Source organism: Diadema setosum, chromosome 2, assembly GCF_964275005.1.
Source record: "Diadema setosum chromosome 2, eeDiaSeto1, whole genome shotgun sequence".
Classification (NCBI taxonomy): domain Eukaryota; kingdom Metazoa; phylum Echinodermata; class Echinoidea; order Diadematoida; family Diadematidae; genus Diadema; species Diadema setosum.
This window is the reverse complement of record NC_092686.1, coordinates 18,636,358-18,658,074: the sequence shown is the minus strand read 5'-3', so window position 1 is coordinate 18,658,074 and position 21,717 is coordinate 18,636,358. Positions and strand designations below refer to the sequence as shown.

Below are 21,717 nucleotides of genomic sequence, written 5' to 3'. Positions count from 1 at the left end.
TGACTTCCAAATTTCTCAGCAGTGGCCTAAACAAGTCCCCTGAGGTTCATATTTAATGTTTTGCTGCATTTTGGGAGGTCTGTAAAAGGTATCCCCTACCTTTAAATTAAGTATCTAAACACTGAGTTGCCTTTGTTAAATTGTGAAACATCATTTTTCAGTAGCATTATTTGGTGATAGACTTCCAAGGATCACAGAGGTTATTACACATCAGGGGAAAATGCGATTGAGAAGGCACATGATAATGTACGGCTGTTGCAGTTTACCTGGTAATCTTGCATTAAGTTGCTGACATTATTTGCAAGCAAGACATCACTTCTTATCAGCAGTTAGTCAGCAGTCTTTTGATTATGAAGTGTTTATTGGAAAGTTGTTTGAAACACAATTGTGTACATCAGGAATTGTCCTGTCCTTCAGTGTGTACACAATTGGGACTATGTTGCTATTGACCTGACAGTCTTATACCTACTGGTACTATCTGTTTGAACAAATGTGGGTGTTTCAGAGCTGGTATGAAACTTTATTTTTTAAGGATTTTTTTTCTTTGTGATGAGAGGGTATGATTAAGCTTATGGCAGGAATGGAGGGTAGTGGGAAAAGTGATGCTTTGGCAGCTTTTTACCACGCTGCCTTAAAGGCATGAATATGTATTGGAAAGTGGCATGACAAGAAAATGTGTAATTTGCATTACAAAAATAACTTTGTGATGTATTTTAAAAAGTATTGAAGGGATAAAGTATCTCTTGTGTATGAATGTGCCACGACAAAATGGGAAAACTTTGTGCAGGTGAATACTGCAAGCAAGCTCAAAGAAGTTTGATGTTGGCAGGATTACATTCAGAGTTATTTTCTCATAAGATATCTTGATTAAAGAAAATTAGAAAAGGTGTCACACAGCTTTTTCATGAAAGGCACTTTGTCGCATAATTGACACATAAAAAGAAACAAAAAGAGCCATTTGAAAGGCCCTGTTTTCTAGTGGGCATTCTAGTGAGGAGGCAAGAATGTGCCCTTTGGCATGAAATGTGCCCCATTATAACACATGTGTTTGTCCAGTACTATCTTCCCAATTTGACAAACCTGGAAGGCAAGAAAAAAAAATAATAAAATCAAAATTTGCACAGGAAAAAAGTTGCAAGCATAAGAAAAAAAAAGTCAGAATTGAGGAAGTGTAGTTTTACTTAAATCCCCTCCACCCATAGGGCACTTAATGAGAAAGAAAAGGAATTTTGGCATCATGTAGGGCAGTGGGAACATCCCCAATTTTTTTAATGCTTTTGGTAATTCTGTGTGATAGAATCAATTTCTCTTCTGTTGCTGCTGTCTGATATTTATGTTATATTATTTGTTTCCAAAGGAAACACTTCCAACACAGTCCATTTTACATGATGCCACCCTCATTGACTTAGTCCAGTATAATCAGTTGGACCAATCAAGTCACTCCATCTGTGTCTAGGGCCGAGAGTCTGCCCCCAGAATATTCAGGCCAATGTCATCAGCCCTTTTTGATAGGCAGATCAGAATGACAGACTCCAAAGACTGGGGAGTTACCTCTATATAAATTACTTTGTGATTGACTGATAGTGGAAGCAACTATCTAATGAAAAAGGAGGTTTTTATTTTTATTTATTGAGAAGTACTTATTGTCATCACTTAATCACAGTAATTTATCATTGAAATATTGCAAATATTTTTGGCACTTTCTGTCATAACTAGTTGAAAAGTACATTTAGAAATTATAAATGCTGTATTCTATTTTGTTAACATTATCAAAGTGACTGTGTACATTTCATTTGTACTGCATGAATCAGAAATGAAGATTACTACACAAAAACTGACTTGGTTATGTAATGTTGCAACAAAATATGTTCAACAATGTTGCAAACAATGCATTGTGGAACCAAAGTAGTGTTCCTTGACTGATTATCACACAGAAAATGTAGCAAGTTTTATTTCACTTTCACTTATCTTAGATCTAAATCATTGCATGAAGTGGCATGCTGAGTGATGACAGTTCATACAGAAAATCAATTTATGAGAATGGTAAACATAAACTGAAAAAAAAAATGCCCACTTCAATTTTATTGTAATCATCTCAAAATATATCTCAAGCTTCACTGGAGGCCATTTTGTCCTCTAAGTTTGTGTGATTGAGTCCCTAATGAGATGTAATAGGAATCCGACACTTTTTCTTCTTTTTTTTTCTTTTTTTTTTTTTTTTTTTTTGGGGGGGGGTCATGTTTTGATAGTAACTTTGCTGTCTTTCAGTTACAGATTCTGTAATTTTTATTACTTATTGCAATTACATCGATGGAATAAAAAAAGATGAACAAGACCGGTGGCAGATCAGGCAAATTTCAAATTTTCATGACAAAAACACCAAACAACATGCAACTTCCAGATGGGTATTCAATTCAACTCTTCAGTAAAATCCAGAATTGATTATGCACAGAGACAGATTATAAAGATAGATTTACCTATTAGCTTGTACCCTGTGTTTGTACTGACAGTGAGATTAAAGGTTTGGACAGTTTCTTTTTTTACTACATGGCTCCTGTCCAAGATTTCTTGTGTGCTTTCCTCCTCCTACACTAAGTGTCTGGTATGACATACTTTATCAGCTTCCTTATTCCCATTTCTCATGCCAAACTTCCTCAAATCAGTTCTCAAAGTCAATATCATGTACATTTTGAAATATTGTGCAGTGTAGCATATGCGTGAGCTTCAAGAGAACGCTAAAATCCAACCTTATTCAGGAAGTGAAAAAGAAAAAAGGGACATGTGCTATCTATTCACTGTCACACTCATGCTCACTACCCATTGTGTCACAGAAAGCAGGATATGCACATTAGTTTTTCTTTTCCAAACATTGACAAGGAATTACCATTTTATGCCAAGCACTTTTGCTATTTATGCCTTTGTGATGATAGAAATTTGGCCATGTCACAAGGCAGAGAATATCACATCGTTGACCAGTACTTTCAGGCTACAAGCTGCCAAGACAAAATAATGAGAAGTTGCAGGCCTTAAAGACAGAAAAGTGAAAGTCCAATGTATCAAAGGTGTGCATTGTGATTATGTTAGTTGTGATTAAGGCTTGATGAGGGTTGCTAAGAATTCATCCTCCTTGTAAATACTGACTGCTCAGAGTTGCATGATTGTTTATTCACATCATAATTACAGTACACCTATTGGCAACAATGAACTGATCACTGCTCAAGACCATTAGGTGAAAAATAATGGCTACCAGTCTTAATAAAATGTGTCTGTACAGCATTAGGCTCTTTATACAAGACCTACTGCAATTGTAACATACTACAGTACCCACAGAGCTTTGAAATGCTGTGTACAAAACCTGTCTCACCCTCTCCTGAAGTAAATAGCAATATATTGTCTTGATACTCACATTGTAATTAAAACATGACAATTTTTTTTAACAACTAACATAATGCAATTCTATTAATCAATTAATATCAGTTAAATAGCATGTGTACAAAGATTTCTTCTGAAATATTTTTGACACAAGTATGGCTTATAATCTGACAAGCATTCTAAATTTGGTAGTACTGGTAACAAGTGTCACAATTGTTTCCCACGTGAATTTTCACACCCATGCACATTTGTTCTTTGTAGGCAAGGAAACAGTGGTAGCATAGTTCAAACAAATAAAATATTCTTTGAAGCTGATAGAGTTGTAGGTAAATGATTCAATAGTGCTTTCTTTCTGATATTGATAGGAAAGAGCAATCAGTGAGTTCTGTGAGGACTTTCGTCGTCTGTGCCATATTGAAAAGAGAAATGACTTTGTCTCTGAGAGCTACCTCCTGACGCTTGGCCGTCTTATGAACATGTTTGCTGTCCTTGATGCCTTGAAAGACAGCAAAGCCAGTGTCAGGAATGACAACTCAGCCTACAACAGGTAAGAGCAAAGAAGTATTTTAAAAAAAGAAATAGAAATTGTATTTTGTATTTTGTATATTATTTTTCAGAATATTAGTTGGTTAGTTTGTTTAAAGAGAAAAGGAGGTCATCCATAGTCCTACAAATAAAAGATATGCCCTTCTTTTCAGGCAATCTGTGATCATCATCAAATATGTAGAACATACAATGGGTATTTTTTTGGTTGTTGTCAAATGTGGACATCATTTATTCAGCATTTTTTTTATTATAAAAACAAAACTAATGTATCAATAAAAGAGGAATTGGAGGTGCATGCAAAAGTACATAAAATGTCATATTTCATTTTGTAAGTCTAAATGTCAAGACTACGCATTACATGCATATGAGAATATGTGAGATCCCGCCGGTGCGCACATGTTCAATTCATTCTTTTGGTCTTTATTTCATTTTATGAGTAAGGCGAAGAGGAGAGACTATTTGCCCTCCTCTCCCACCCAATGCACTGTACCTTACTCATATCTTCATTGTGGTAAGTTCTCAGCTTTATCTCGTGTCAGAATCTTGTAAACACTTAGTCACTTGAAAGATTTAACTCATGCATGCTGGCGGGATCTCATATATTCTCATATACAGTAATTTGTCGTCTCTCCCGTTCGCCTTGTGCATAAAATAAAGATGAAATTTTGAATAGGTAAAGGTTGGTTAGTGCCATATATTTAGCAATTTTAAATTTTGGCGAATCTGGACTTGCCGACAATTTTGCGAGTGGTTAAATTTGCAGTCGTGGAGTAATGTACTGAATGGAGAAATGTATGTGTACGTCACATTCATATCGGGATCGGAGTCATTATTTTCGCATGTCTTTAATTTCACGAATACCACCTGACTTGTGAAATTCGGGAAAATAAAAACCTCATGACATTCTGTTACACCACAATTCCTTAATGCACTGTACTCCAGAACTAGAAGTGATTTAAATTTGTTCATGGCGAATATTGGGGTGACACCCCCGTGCCAGGGAGGGGAAGGGGACCAATTTGGGGCCCAATTTTCACATTTTCAGCTTCATCTTGCAAAACCCCATGACAGATTTTTACCAAACTTGGCATGTATCATTGGGTGGGTGATCGGATCTTGATTTGTTCAGATAGGCACCATACCCCCATGCTCAGACACAGTCTGTTTCATCTGTGCATCTATGACAAGAGGAGAGGCCCTCCAAAATGCAGTCACTGCTCAACAGCACAATGGTTGTGATGGGATCCCATCAAACAAGGACATCATTTGCAACATATGACCTACTAAATGTCTCATCAGTATCTTCTCACCAGGCATGACAAGTAGGGCACGACAATTAATGACCTCTGAAGTTCTGTAGTGAATGTGACAATCTTGTTTTGCCACTAAAAGGGTACTGCCAAGCTTAGGGAGACTTTGGCATACCTATTTTTGCTTTAAAACACATGCCAATAAACTATACTTTGTAACTTGACTGATTTCTGTGAAGAGAAAAACAAGAAATGATTCATTGCATTAACATATTTTATTGTGTATATAAATCCTCTTTGAGACTTTAGAGCGAGTTTACACTTCAGGATTGAAGTGCTGCGGGATGGGGAGTTTTGTGGCTGTGCTGGTAAAATGTACTGTTTCATCTCTCAGTACTTTTACATGGATGATGGAGGTGAACATACTGAGCAGAAAAAGATTAATTGAATGAGTCTGATTGCCCTTGTTGTGTCCTGCTCAGACTTTTATTTGAGCATACATTGTGTTATGTGAAAATATTGAAGACAGGTGAGCCCTTTTTGCAGACGTAATAGTTGATTACAGAACAATAAAACAGATGTCGTGATGAAATAGACTTCGCTTGGGCTAATGCCTGTGTTGTGCATTTCATTTAGTGTAGTCTGTTCAAGATCATGTACTATTCATATGATATTGCACTAGTTAATTTCAGGCAATGAGGCCTCTCATCCTTTTGCTATTAAATGGGCAGTATAAACATGTGTCCAAATCATTGTGGAAATTTCATTTGCCACATTATTTCTTATGAGTTATGTGGTATTAGATAGAAATGTACAATGTGTTCATAAAGAGCACAGCAGCTGTGTAGCTTACCCATAATGCCTTTGATCCTTTTCAGAGATGCCAACTTCCTGCGATCAAACATAGATGTAAATGCTGTGCAAGAGTCTGGGAAGATGACTCTATTCTTGGCTACCAACCAGGCCATAACCTTGAATCTCAAGACCACCTTGCTTAAAATTGAGGGTTATGAAGAGATGATTGCTGATGTGGTCAACCTCTGTGTAAGACTCTTTAACAAGGGGCAGTATGTCTTGCCCACTGAGAAACATCTTCTAGTTAAGGTGAGTTGTGCACTTGTGATCTTTTAAAGAAACATACAAGTGTATATATGCTCTAACTATATGTTTGAAGAAATAAAGTTATTTCAAGATATGACTGATTCTTGGGAGTGTTTAATGTCATTTTCTGTCTTTTCTAAATCAGCTATTGGCTGGTCTTATATCCCCTTTCAGATCCCAGTCATTTAATGTCTATTCAAATCAAAGATATTCCATGAACTTTGAGTAATTTGTCAGAAATACAAATAGTAAGACAATATCATGGTCACAAGCAATTTATATAATTTTCACTACTGGTATTCCTTTAGCATGTTGTAACTAAAATGTGTACATTGTTTGTTTTTTCATGTATTCTATATAAATGAGAAATATAAGATTCTTGGATGCATGTCCATACCACAGTGAGTGTAAATTCAGTTGTGAAGGCAATGTATGCCCATTTAATGAATGCTTTCGTCCATGGACTACAAGTTAACTATAAATTTTGAATTACACTATTTTTGTGAATTTGGGCCTGGAGGTCTACTACATGTTTTATCTCAAAAGTTTTTGTCTTGAAATTTAGTATGCTGTTGCTCTCTTTCTTTGTTTTGTTCTTCAGTATAAATGGTGAACAGTTGATTTCACAGGATATAGCTTATTTCATGCTATAAAGTTGTAATTGTCCCCGCCGAACGAGTTCGAGCAGGGGACTATGAAACGGGCTCCGTACGTGTGTGTGTCCGTCCGTGTGTCCGTCCGTGTGTCCGTCCGTGTGTCCGTCCGTGTGTGCGTCCGTGTGTGATCAAAATGTTCAAAATGCTACTCCTTCGCCATTTCTAACCCGATTTTGATTCTGTTTGCTTTATATGATAGCACTACATGGGAGCTTTGAAACTTCTATACAGAATTTCAATTGTGACCTTTGACCTTGACCTTTGACTTATATTGTACATTTTGCTTCAAAATGCTACTCCTTCGCCATTTCTAACCCGATTTTGATTCCGTTTGCTTTATATGATGGCACTAGGTGAGGGCTTCAAAACTTCTACACAGAATTTTGACCTTTGACTTCTTTGACCTTTGACCTTGATTTTTGACCTATATTGTACATTTTGCTACAAAATGCTACTCCTTCGCCATTTGTAACCCGATTTCAATTCCATTTGCTTTAAGTGATGGCACTAGGTGAGGGCTTCAAAACTTCTACACAGAATTTTGACCTTTGACTTCTTTGACCTTTGACCTTGATTTTTGACCTATATTGTACATTGCCTACAAAATGCTACTCCTTCGCCATTTCTAACCCGATTTTGATTCCGTTTGCTTTATGTGATGGCACTAGGTGAGGGCTTCAAAACTTCCACACAGAATTTTGACCTTTGACTTCTTTGACCTTTGACCTTGATTTTTGACCTATATTGTACATTTTGCTACAAAATGCTACTCCTTTGCCATTTGTAACCCGATTTCAATTCCGTTTGCTTTAAGTGATGGCACTAGGTGAGGGCTTCAAAACTTCTACACAGAATTTTGACCTTTGACTTCTTTGACCTTTGACCTTGATTTTTTTACCTATATTGTACATTGGCTACAAAATGCTACTCCTTCGCCATTTCTAACCCGATTTTGATTCCGTTTGCTTTATGTGATGGCACTAGGTGAGGGCTTCAAAACTTCTACACAGAATTTTGACCTTTGACTTCTTTGACCTTTGACCTTGATTTTTTTACCTATATTGTACATTGGCTACAAAATGCTACTCCTTCGCCATTTCTAACCCGATTTTGATTCCGTTTGCTTTATGTGATGGCACTAGGTGAGGGCTTCAAAACTTCTACATAGAATTTTGACCTTTGACTTCTTTGACCTTTGACCTTCATCTTTTTACCTATATTGTACATTTTGCTACTAAATGCTACTTCCGGCGGGGACATATATTACGCACCGCGTAATTTCTACTTTTCCTTGTTTTCAAGACATTGGGTCCAACTTTCACTCTCATTGTCAACTCATTGGCTCATAAATGTTCACTTTGTCAAATGAAAAGTGCAGCTTGCCATATTTAAAATGAACTATTATTGATTCCATAATGTGATATGTGTGCTTTTACAGGTGATGGCAATCGGACTCTTCTTGATGGACAATGAGAACAACAGCATTTACAAGATGGACCAGAAAAACAGGATCAGTCTGTCAAAGATAGACAAGATATTCAAGGTAGGGAATACAGAATTACACCTCCAAAGAATATAGAAGCGAGGTCCTGTGTGACTGCAAGCAAAAGCTCTGTATTTTGTAGATGATTATATGGTAATCGGCTTCAAGCATTCATAGCATTTTTCATTAGTGCCTTTATTGTTTCTGACAATCACAATCAAAGCAAACTGAAGCAGAGAAGGTCAGTGCCAGGGCCCTTAAAAGGGAACTCTGGCTGATTTTCAGACTTTTACTTAGGAACAACTGCATATTGGTTATACTGGGTACAGAGTTTCAGAATTTATTGTGATTGGGATAAGGAATAAGAATGTTTTCAAAATTTATAACAAATCACAATGAACAAGGATGATGACATAGCAGCTTCACCATAAGAATGCATGAGTGGGGGCTCAAAAAAAAAACAGAGCAAAAGAAGAAAGCATGCATTAATTCTACACAGGTGACCTTGTTAAACGAGGGGTATTGTAATGGAATTGCATTGCTACATTTCTGAAATATTTGAGCCTCCTAACACATTCTTATGGTTAGGCCCCATTCTTGCATTCATATAGTGAGGCTGCTTCCTTGTTCAGTGTAATTTGTTTTGGGTTTCCGGAGTATTGGTTTCTCTGCTCAAGGACTACAATTAATTCCACAAATCTAAACATGGAGCCATTGATTTATGTACGACATGATGTGAAATTATTAAAATTGCCCAGACTAAGATCTCTGAAAGTGATTATTATTTAATAATCAGAAGAAGTGCATAAGGTACTTCATCGTATGAAATTAGTATACAAAGTGTATTTGCGTATGCATCTGTGTCAATGATTGTCTGCTAGAGTGAAAATTATGCTGAAAGTGTTTTTCTTTGTTTCACTATTGTTTCACTAGAGTTTGACCTTAATACACAGCTGGTATTTAGATTAGTCATATTTTTATTTTTTTATAGCACTTAATTGTGGATTGTGTATTGCAGTCAAACTGTTCCATTTATACATTGCCCCCACCCCCACACACACACGCAAAGAATAATTATTGCACTCTCCTGTGCTGAAACCAGAGCACATATACATTGTAGCATTGCAACTAATTGACCAATTGACCTACATCGACATAAAAAGCCCCAAATTAATCAGTTTAGTAATAGCCATGATAAAAAATCCTATCTTGCGCAGGATTTGAACCTATGATCTTCTGATCACCAGACAGGCATCTTACTCACTAGACCACCGAGCTTCCACCCAACAGCCAATGCTGGTTCTGATCCTTATAGCATGCAGTGGGCACTGCATGTTTAATTATATTATGAAATTCTTGTATTCAAGATGTTTCTATTGCAACTGATATACAAATTGCCTTATTGCACTTATTTATGTCAATGTAGGGCAATTTATTGATCAGTTGCAATAGAAAAATCTTGATGCAAGAATTTCATTAATCTTCATTGTAGCATTGGTTGAAAAGTACAGATTTGTTTCTATTTTGGGGGTTCAAATGTGCTTTGCAAATATCTAATTCATGGTAATAGCACAGACTGGTATACTATAATACATGTATAGTGATAGTGACCATTACCAGGTACATTCAAAGTGAAAATAGGTAGGCAGGATATGCATAGTGAATTTTGAGCCAATGTTGCTACTGTCTAGGGAAAATCTTCACTTCTCAAACATGGTATGTAAACATATGGCATGACAAGAAAGAATTGAGCCATGAATCCAAACAGAGACATTAAATACTAGATATTAGTAGTGAAATAACCGTATGTCACCCCACTGTGCTTTATACCCTGTATAATTTGATTACATCTCGGTGTCCTTTACTGTCAATGTTCTCACCCATAGCAACTGGAAGTGGTCCCTCTGTATGGAGACCTCCAGATCTCTGTGCTGTCTTTCGTCAAGAGATGTGCAAACTATGAAACACACCAGTCATTCTGGAAAAGTGAGAATATCTCAGCCTCGGGTGCACAGTTCAATCTTCTGCAGCAACAGGATGATTTGCGAGACAAGCACACAAAATATGTGGCACAGTTGGTCAAGTACAGTAAGATGCATCCCCAGGGGAAGGTCACTGAGGTAGGTCATCAGAGATGCTGTACGCTGTAAGGCATTGTCTTACATTTTGATGTATTTTTTCCCAGCTTCCTTGCCTTTAGCAGCTTGCAAGATTTCTAAATCTGTATATATACATACACACACAGCAAAAAAAGTAGACACTTTTCAAGTTTGTATTTCTCATAAAATATTTGCTAAATATTAATGTTTGATGTACCATGTTAAAGGGACTGTACAGTACTGGTTGAGGTGACGATTTAACTTTTAACGTTTCGCGAGATATTCAGAAACCACTCTTTGAGATGTCAAAGAGCATGCAATTCTAAGGGGTATCAAAACTTTATTTGATGAAAATTGGTTTTGAAATGGCTGAGTTATCCAAAAACAATGTGAAACAAGAGATCCCAATAAAAGACATGGCCTGTCACCTTTTATTATTGTCACTTTTTTGGATATCTAAGCCATTTGATACCTGGTAGGTGAATAAAAAGGGAAATGTTATGCATGAGTGAACACATTCTTTTCCAAGGCACAAAAGTAAAAAATGCACAATTAAACAAATTGATTTGCAAAAATAAATCTATGATCTCTACAATGTCTTTATAGCCCCCCCCCCCCAAGATGAAGAAAGGCTGAAGATAATAGAAGAAAATGAAGAATCTTCTGTCAACTCTGAATTCAAATGACATTAGAGAAGAAGCAATATCAACGAAAATTGTAGAAATTTGAAATGTTATTTCAATTTAAGAAACGCGAAAATAGTTTTTTTGTTCTTGAATTTTTCTCATGAATTCTTAAATTCCTAATCAAAACATGAAATAAAGAAATTATGTCCAATTTATCAGCTTTGCGGCTTATTCCTTATGTCATTTGGAGTTTGAGTTGACAGAAAATTTTAATTTCCCCCCTTTAGTTTCCCGCTTTGGATTTGTTTGAGGATATAAAGAGATTTAAGGGAACAAAAACTTACTTTTGCTGTTTCATTCTTGTTTCTCATTGTGTTAAATCGGTCTTAGGTAATCATTGCTATTTTGAAGTGCATTTGCAAATGAATGACAAAATGTCAATTTCTGCGATTTTTGTCCCCGCCGAACGAGTTCGAGCAGGGGACTATGAAACGGGCTCCGTACGTGTGTGTTTCCGTGTGTCCGTCCGTGTGTCCGTCCGTGTGTCATCAAAATCTTCAATTTGCTACTTCTCTGTCATTTATGAGCCAATTTTGATTCTGTTTGCTTTATATGATAGCACTACATGGGAGCTTTGAAACTTCTTCACAGAATTTCAGTCATGACCTTTGACCTTGACCTTTGACCTATATTGTACATTTTGCTACAAAATGCTACTCCTTCGCCATTTCTGACCCGATTTCGATTCCGTTTGCTTTATGTGATGGCACTAAGTGAGGGCTTCAAAACATCTACACAGAATTTTGACCTTTGACTTCTTTGACCTTTGACCTTGATTTTTGACCTGTATTGTACATTTTGCTACAAAATGCTACTCCTTCGCCATTTCTTTCCCGATTTCGATTCCGTTTTTTTTTATGTGATGGCACTAGGTGAGGGCTTCAAAACTTCTACACAGAATTTTGACCTTTGACTTCTTTGACCTTTGACCTTAATTTTTGACCTACATTTTGTTGTACATTTTGCTACAAAATGCTACTCCTTCGCCATTTCTAACCCGATTTCGATTCCATTTGCTTTATGTGATGGCACTAGATGAGCGCTTCAAAACTTCTACACAGAATTTTGACCTTTTGACTTCTTTAACCTTTGACCTTGATTTTTGACCCATATTGTACATTGGCTACAAAATGCTACTCCTTCGCCATTTCTAACCCGATTTCGATTCCGTTTGCTTCATGTGATGGCACTAGGTGAGGGCTTCAAAACTTCTACACCTAATTTTGACCTTTGACCTTGATTTTTGACCCGTATTGTACATTTTGCTACAAAATGCTACTCCTTCGCCATTTCTTACCCGATTTCGATTCTGTTTGCTTTATGTAATGGCACTTGGTGAGGGCTTCAAAACTTCTACACAGAATTTTGACCTTTGACTTCTTTGACCTTTGACCTTAATTTTTGACCTACATTTTGTTGTACATTTTGCTACAAAATGCTACTCCTTCGCCATTTCTAACCCGATTTCGATTCCGTTTGCTTTATGTGATGGCACTAGGTGAGCGCTTCAAAACTTCTACACAGAATTTTGACCTTTGACTTCTTTGACCTTTGACCTTGATTTTTGACCTATATTGTACATTTTGCTACAAAATGCTACTTCCGGCGGGGACATATATTACGCACCGCGTAATTTCTACTTTTCCTTGTTACCTTTTTGCCTTGGAGGGCAAAAACATGTGTTCACTTGTGCATACAATTTCTCTTTGTATAAAATTACTTGGATGATAGCCGTGCTTTATGATACACTGATTTTTATCTTAACCTTCTATGAGAAATATGAACTTGAAAAAATGTTTACTTTCTTTCTTTGCTGAGTGTACTTGAGGTACTGATGATGATATGATGAGATATGCTGATCTCAAATTTATCTTTTAACACATATCAAATCTTTTTTTTTTTTCATGAAAACCTTGAAAAAATAAGATCATGAAACACAACATGCAGATGTATCAAAGGTTACATCTGTATGTTTGCGTAATGATATGTAGGTATTGCCATTTGTGTAATTATTGTGCAAGAGGTAGAATGAGATGGAACAGCGCACAGAACATGTTATTTCTTACAATATTCCTGTTTGAATACTCATGTTCCAAAATCAAGTATAAAGGAACTACCAGTGTATTTGTTTTGTTTATGTATGTCCAAAAAGGAGCAGAATCAGAAAGTGAAAGAAAAGAGTGATGAGGAATGCAGAGCAATCTATGACCTGGCAAGAGAGGGACTGCAACTCCTTTCAAATCTCACAGCACTTGTAACAGAGATGGTAAGACACTTGTGATTTTTATCCATTCATTTTGGCTGTATTATGCCACATGTGTTAATAGTGCTTGTGGTTCAACAATTTTCCACTTCAGTAGTAAACTTGAGCCTTTGATTCATACATAATGCTGCAGTGAATTATTGTGATGTATTGCTTTATATGCCTCCACCATGAAGTGTCACTGGAGGCATTATGTTTCAGGGTTGTCTGTCCACTAGTCCTTCTGTTCTTCCATTTGTTCATCTGTGTGTAATCAGTTTAATTTGATTTAACTAGTGTAACTTAAAACTGTTCAAGATATCCTAATAAATCTTGGCATATGTAATGTTTAGTGGACAAATTTGGTCCTTTCAACTTTGGACGCACATGCTCATGGTCAAGATCAAATTTTCAAAATTTCACTATTTCCCTCATATCTATGCAATGCCTGAAGATATTTTCTTGAAATTTAGTGTAAATATGTATTACTCAGTAAATATTCTCAAGAGAAATTTTGGGGTCATGGGGTCAAAGGGTCAAAGGTCAAGTGAAAAGGCTAAAATCTCACTCTTTTCTCTGTATCCCAGAAATTGCTCAAGGTATCTTCATAGAACTTTGTACATACACAAGTTATGCCTGACAGTGATTCTCCCTAGACTTTGGGGGTCATGGGATCAAAGGTCAAGGTCAAATTCTTACAATTTCATGCATTCTTACAATTTCATCCATGCATTGCCCAAAGGTATTTTCTTAAAACTAACCGTCTATATGTATTAACAGATAAAGATTCCGTCTACTGTATGTGTTTAATAACAGATGAAGATTCTCTGGGAAAGTTTTAGGCCATGAAGTCAAAGGTCAAGGAAAAATAATGAAATTTCACATTTTCTCCCTATCTTAGAAATGGCTCAAGATATTGTCATAAAATTAGTACATATGCATATGCTCCCTGGCAATGACTGTCTTGGGAATTTTAGGTCATTGCTCAAAGGTCTAGAGTCAAAGATCAGGTTAAAATGCTACAATTCTACTATAATGCTGAAATTACCCTTTTCTCCATAGTTACCTTTGAGATTACTCTATACAAACTTGATAAAAGTAGGCATGTATGTGTACATACATTACTGAACAATGATTCAGCAAGGAAAGTTCTTGGCCATGGGGTCACAGGTCAAGGGAAAATATTCAAATGTCACAATTTTCCCATATTTTGAAAATAGCTCATTGACAAAGTAGTGTTATGAAAATGGATGTTACCAGTTGGTAAGTATTTGAAAAATTGTGGGTCATATGGTCAAAGGGAAAGGATCAAAGGTGAAATGAAAATGCTCAAATCCCCAAATAACTGCTCTTTTAAACAATTTAGCCACCTATCCCAATGAAATCTAGATAAGGAAAATAAACATTCAAGATATTTCCTAAGCATGTCATTTAATTTTTTTGCCAATTATGTGAAACTTCTGTCTCATATTGTCAAGATGTACTGTAGATGTATTGAGAGAACCATGCATTATGGCAGAGGCATACCAGTCACCATAGCAACGTTTCTTGTTGGCATCTATTCTGTATTTTCTCATTCAAACTTTTTTATTCAGACAACTACTTTCTGAAGATGCAGGTAAAAGTTTCAAAAAGAGTCATCCTTTTTGGAAGGGAACCTCAAGTTGTTTAGATGTAAACAGTGCTCCTCAAGAGGGCATGAGGATAAGACTACAGTTTTTCTTTGTCTTTGGTTGGCAAAACCTAGTACTAGTATAATCAGCTTACTTTTCAGGAGGTGTCTTACAGAATAGTAGAGGTTAAATGTTTTTCAAATGGATTCCTAGGATATCAAGGGGTCATCCAAGGGGCAAACCTCAGTCCAACATTTGAGGTAGTTTTTCATACAAATTTACTTTTTTTGGGGGGGGGGGTAAATGCAAAACTAATAAAAGTTTAGGTGTTTGTTACAGTCTTAATGCAATTACATGGGACTTCAGTTGCACATTTTGTATTGATACACAATCTTTCCATTTGTAAAGTTCTCCTGGAAGTTGCTCCATCCCAGCACCAGTCACAAGAAGGAGGTGGAGGAGGCAGAGGAGTATGAGAAAGCCACTCGCTTCAACTACAACAAACAGGAGAAGTTTGCTCTCATTGAAATCATTGCAATGATAAAGAGCCTTCAAGCTCTCATGAGCAAACTGGAACCCTTCTTCAAAGATGCTATCCACAGAACGATCTATGCTGAGATACAGGATTTTGTCCAGCTCACCCTACGTGAACCAATGAGGGCAGCAGTTAAAAGGACTAAGAAGAAGAAGGGCCACCTTATTCTCACGTGAGTATATAGTAATATGCAATGAAAGGAAGGTTTACCAAAGCAGAACATTGTCATATAAATGCAACTGACAACAATAATGATTTTAGCAGTTATCATCTATATTGAACATTTTTGCAGCACATCAAAATGTATATTTGTGGCCGCTTGATTTTCACTGTGTAATACGAGAGCGTATTGAACAAAATGAATAGGCCAATTTATCAATTTTAGGCTACTGTTGTTAGTGGCAGTTAAAAAATACACTGTATTTTGTCTTGTCTGTTGCGCGAGTGCTTGCTGAGTGCATGAACACTTGCTACTATACTAAGTTTGAATTTTAATTGTTACAATTTACAAGCACGCAAACATCTTGCTGTGTACGCAGAAATTAATGCAAGTTGCTCCTTTCTCCGTGCAGTCGACTTCAAGTTCTAGGAGACGTGTGTGACTTTTTTAGCTCACCTGAGCCAAAGGCTCCAGTGAGCTATTGCGATCGCCCTTCGTCCGGCGTCCGTCGTGCGTCGTGCGTCGTGCGTTGTCCGTTGTCCGTCGTGCGTAAACTTTTTACATTTTCATCTTCTTCTTGAAAACCCCAAGACCGATTCTCATCAAACTTGGCAGGTAGCATCCCTAGGGGGTTAGGAACTCAATTTGTTAAAATGGGCACCATGCCCCACCCAGGGGGCCCCCAGGGGGGCCCAAACCCCCCAAAATTAAGGAATCTGTAAAAATCTTCTTCTCTAGAACCAGAAGTGATAGAGCTAAGTTAATACTATGAGTTAGTACATTGATGACTGTAGTTTCAAGTTTGTTCATGGCAGAATCAGGGGTGCCCCCCTTGGGACCCAGGGGAGGGGGATGGGGAGGGGTCCTAATGGGGCCTAAATTATACATTTTCATCTTCTTCTTGAGAACCCCATGACCAATTTTCACCAAACTTGGCAGGTAGCATCCCTAGGGGGATCTCAATTTGTTAAAATGGGCACCATGCCCCACCCAGGGGCCCCAAGGGGCCCAAACCCCCCAAAATGAAGGAATCTTTAAAAATCTTCTCTAGAATCAGAAGTTATAGAGCTAAGATAATACTATGAGTGAGTACATTAATGACTGTAGTTTCAAGTTTGTTCATAGCAAATCCAGGGGTGCCCCTCTTGGGGGTGGGGGGGGGGGGTTGGGAAGGTCCAAATGGGGGCCTGAATTGTACATTTTCATCTTCTTCCTGAAAACCTCATGATGGATTTTCGTCAAACTTGGCAGGTAGCATCCCTGGGGGGGTAGGATCTCAATTTATCAAAATGGGCACCATGCCCCACCCAGAGGGCCCCAGGGGGCCCCAATCCCCCCAAATTAAGGAATCTTAAAAAATTTGGGCCCTTATTTTACATTTTCATCTTCTACTTGAGAATGCCTGGTCAAATTTTAGTAGAGCTGTGAATAATTTAGATTAGTGACTGCGTGAAAGGTGAACTTGCGATACTCAGGTGAGCGCTAGACCTGCGGGTCTCTTGTTACAGTTCATGCCTTGATTATGGATGATAATGTTGACATTGGATGGGTTTGATTCATGGAATACCAGGGAATATTGCACTCGCTAGGGGCAGTAATCCCTGGTATCCCATTCATAGCCATCCAATATGATATAATTATGCACATAATTATCATTAGTGTTTTTTCCGTACACACATTTTTCAATATTTTACAATCATATTATGAATGATTTGAAGGGGCAAGTTTTTGGATATTTTTGAAGGTACTGAAGGACTGTTGGTCAGAAGGAATTTTGCTTACTAATTCACAGTTTTGAAGGAGCAGTTATGATTTCTCTGTCACTAAATGTGGAGATCATCCTGGGAGTTGGATGGTTCAGGGCAGTACCTTGAGAAGAAAAAGAGTGTACTGAGATGTTTGTGTGGTGGTTGTTAGTGCAGATACAATTGTATATATAAAGGAAGAGCAAGACTGTGGATGCATATGAAGGTGAGGAGTAGTATTTTTAGTGAAAAGACTGACAGACATTGAATCTCATGTGACAGAACGTTGGTGAATCTGTGGCTAGTCTGGCAATGGTATTTTGAGTTTGCTTTGATTTCTTGATGTGGGTTGCATTCAGACCATTGAGTATAACAGTACAATAATTCAAATCAGTTAAAATGAATGTACTATTGTCGCATACAGTCATATCCCTTTTCTATGGCTGCTCCTAAATGTACAGCACTCTTCACTCTTGTTATGAAATGTGTGCAGATCTGGTGTTGGATGAAATGTAGAGCTCTGAAATACCAGTGAAAGGAGTGAAACACCACTCATTTGGTTTGAAATGTTCATCTTTTCATTTGTCATGTAGTCATATTTTTGTCAATAGTACCACTAGGAATAACATTCCTAACTGAAGGTACTACTGACAAATATTTTCCCATATTTCAAAGTAGCTTCAAAGCTTGGTGTATATACGGGACCTATTCTATGGAATGATTTGCCAAATGTAATAAAGTTGTCTAATAGACTTTCAATATTTAAAAGAAGTTACAAATTCTTTCTTGTTCATAAAGATATACTATAAATTTCAAGTTTTACTCAGTGTATAAGTACCACACTCTGATGACTCTTGCCGCCTTATATGTATTGTGTGCTTTCTGTAGTATAGTTTTCTCGTGTGTATTGCATCAATGTAACTATTCTTTGCTGTTATATTTGGGATCAGCCATAGAAAGACCAACGGTCTATGTTGATCCCCCCACAAACTGAAATAACTGCTTTTATGTCGAAATTTTTGTAAGTTGGACATTTTTTTTTCCTGTATTGCCCCAATGTTCTACTCTGTATTTATCGTTCCTGTATTCTTTGTAAATGCTTTTTTATCAGGATGTGGAAAATAAATGAAATGAAAAAAAAAAAAGCTCAAAGTTTTGTCATGAAAATGGATGCTACCAGCTAGTGATTATTTGAATAATTATAGGCCATTGAGTCAAATGGAATGGATCAAAGGTCAAGAGAAAATGCTCAGATTCCCAAATACTTGCTCTTTAAAGAATTTAGCCATCCTTTCAAATGAAACCTTGTTCAAGGAAAGTAAACACTAAACACATCTATGATAAACATGTCATGTCATTTTTTTTTTTGGGGGGGGGGGTGGGAGGGGAGGGGGGCAATTATGTAAAACTGTCATCTCACATTGTCAAGATGGTCTGTAGACCTATTGGGTGAACAATGCAATATGTTGGAGGCATATCAGTCGCTATAGTGACATTTCTAGTTTTTTGTAAATCTACCAATATTGAATTTTCTTTTTGTAGTTAGATAGATTTGAAACAAAGTTAATATTCTGAATAGATATCTGAAGAAATATATGTCCCCAATAGCTGTGGTCTCATCCAGTAAATCAGTAAGAGAACAAGCCTCTGAAATGTTACTGTCACATTGTCCCACTGAAATAATGTTTACCTAATATATACAAGTTCCAATTAAGCCATGATAACTGTACTTCTCTGCAACTTCTGATAATTGATGTGCACACAAATGGTATTTTATCACATATCTTATCATCATTGCCATGTTTGTGAGCAATTTCTTATACCTCTGTCGTGAAGGGTGACAGAGGTACTATGTTTTAGTTATGTCTGTTCATCTGTCCCAGATCTCCACAATACCTTAAAAACAAAAACAAAAATAAAAAATAAAAATGTGGGGTTTTGGGTGGTCAAGATTGATGAATGTCATCAAACTGTAGATAAAGGGTCATACATAGCAAGTACTGCGTGAGACAATGGAGGCTTCCCATTTGACTGGGCACTGCTGTCAAATTGCTCTAGTCAATGGTATTGGGTGAACTGTCAGAACAAATACCTCATCTGGCATCCCTGTATTGGACACAATATCATTGTGCAGTGACATTGTCGAGAAGATCTCACTGCATAAAGTTTTCTGCTTTTGTAGGCTCTGCAAAAGCTCCCTCATTTTTATGTGGGCTTCTTGACAACAAAATCGATATGGAATCTGGATGTTGTAAACAAAACCAGTTAAATGGAACAAAAAGATTAGACTGCTTACATTGTAAGTAATGATATTATTCTTTTCTTTTGTGTTTTGATATTCAACATCTAATTCAGTGTTTATCCAGTCAATATGCAAATACATTCTGTGTACCTACCAAGGGTGGTATAGAATGCCAGTCTATCAGTCTATCCCACACTGTTGATGACAATGCTGTGCTATCATTTTGTGCATGCAAAGCCATCTCTGGTTTGAGGCAAAGGTCTCCATTGCTACTTATTGTCATTTTTAACAGACTAATTTTCATACAAACAACCATTTACGACAGACTGGTTTCCATACATAATAATAATAGTAATAATAATAATAAATACAGCATTTGTAATGTGCCTTCGATCTAGTAGCCTATTCTGAGGCGCAGAGGGACATAATTATACTGACATACCACCAAAACAAGGTGTCAGAAAATTGCACTCATGATATGGAATCTATTGTCACAAAGTTAAATGGTAGTATTAACTTTCCTGTCGGACTTTGATATTATGGTTCCATCGTAGAGAGATTGAAAAGGACAAGATGTCCTCGGATTCTATCATAATGTAATGATATCTATAGAGCCTACACTGCCACTTCCTGCAGTTGAAAGAAACGAGTAATGCCCCACTGCATTATTACCTCCGCCAAGGGAGGAGGTTATGTTTTCGTTATTGTTGGTTTGTTTCTTTGTTTCTTTGTTTCTTTGTCCCTGTGCAAAATAACTCAAAAAGTAGTTAACGGATTTTGATGAAACTTGCGGGAAAGGTTGAGAATGACACAAGCAATAAATGATTGAATTTAGGTAGTGATCCAAGAATTTGGGGGATTTTATGAAGGATTTTTGATATTTTGACAGGTAGGGTCAATGAACTTGGGAGTTCAAGCTGCGCATTTTTGAGGTTTTGAAACGCGCACTAAAGTGTGTGCTGTAGTTTCTGCTAGGGCGAGGCACGCACCGTGCAGCTGAAGGTTTGTGACGTAACAAAGGCTTCTGTATTGGGAAATCGGGCGATTTTTCAGCATGTATACCCATGGGTGGAAATCACTGAGCTATTGAAGTGCCCAAAGAGCTTTTCCCCAGAGGTGGAGAGGAGAAAAATCTCTTTGGGAAGAGCAAGATCATTGGTGGAAAGTAACTGCTTGGCGGAGGTCTGCGCTCTCAGAGTGCTTTTGTAGTTTTTCTCTTTTTTGATTTGTAATTGTTATTTCTGTGCCAATGTACGTAGATGTTATTCAACAATTATGATGGTTGCTGTCTGTTTGGCATGTTTATGTGTACATGAGTGGGATCATGTTTTGAACATAAAACACAATTTTTCCAATGAAAATCTCATATTTACTCTTTTAATTATCATTCTCTTGTTCAGCATTATTCGAGGGGTACGAGAGAGCTGCTGTGACTGGTTGAAGGGGAATGCACCCACAGATGACCCTGTCCTGAAGGGTGACAAGGACCCAAAGGGGGGCTATACACCAGAAGCAGTCCCTAGAAGAGCTGTTGCACCTTCCACTACTCAAGTAATGTCAACCATTTGAGTGGCTTGAGTGAAAGGAAATGTGAAAGATAATTTTGATTTTCTTTTTCTTTTTCTTTTTCATCATTATCAGTGTGAAATGTAGACATGAGACCAGCAAAAGCAGTTTGTAGAGTTGATGCATCCAGGATATTATCTGTGCAGTCTTAGAAGAAGGGTGTGAACATTAATTTATTATGCCTGATCAATCTCTTGACTTTTGAGCAGACATGTTTATGACAACCCAAACTGTAGAGGCATTATGAACATAACATCTTGTTCTCATGATACAGAAAAAAACAGGCATAGCAGATTGAAACAGGAACATGTAGATAAATTAACAATCTTATCTCAACCAGCAGAGTGAGTCCAACCCAAGTTCATATTAAGAACATGTAAATACTGCACATGTAGTTGAGAAAATGCCACGTGACATGTAG

At 37.1% G+C, this 21,717-nt stretch overlaps 1 protein-coding gene across 1 annotated transcript in view; it reads left to right on the top strand.

The window, feature by feature from the left end:
- LOC140246213 (cytoplasmic FMR1-interacting protein 1-like) overlaps positions 1-21,717 on the top strand; it is a 71,178-nt gene that overhangs the window by 28,006 nt on the left and 21,455 nt on the right. The window contains exons 5-11 of the mRNA XM_072325663.1: positions 3,738-3,919; positions 6,047-6,272; positions 8,364-8,468; positions 10,295-10,528; positions 13,346-13,459; positions 15,457-15,755; positions 21,131-21,281. Of these exons, the coding sequence (XP_072181764.1) occupies positions 3,738-3,919; positions 6,047-6,272; positions 8,364-8,468; positions 10,295-10,528; positions 13,346-13,459; positions 15,457-15,755; positions 21,131-21,281 (1,311 nt within the window). The remainder of the gene's footprint in view (positions 1-3,737; positions 3,920-6,046; positions 6,273-8,363; positions 8,469-10,294; positions 10,529-13,345; positions 13,460-15,456; positions 15,756-21,130; positions 21,282-21,717) is intronic.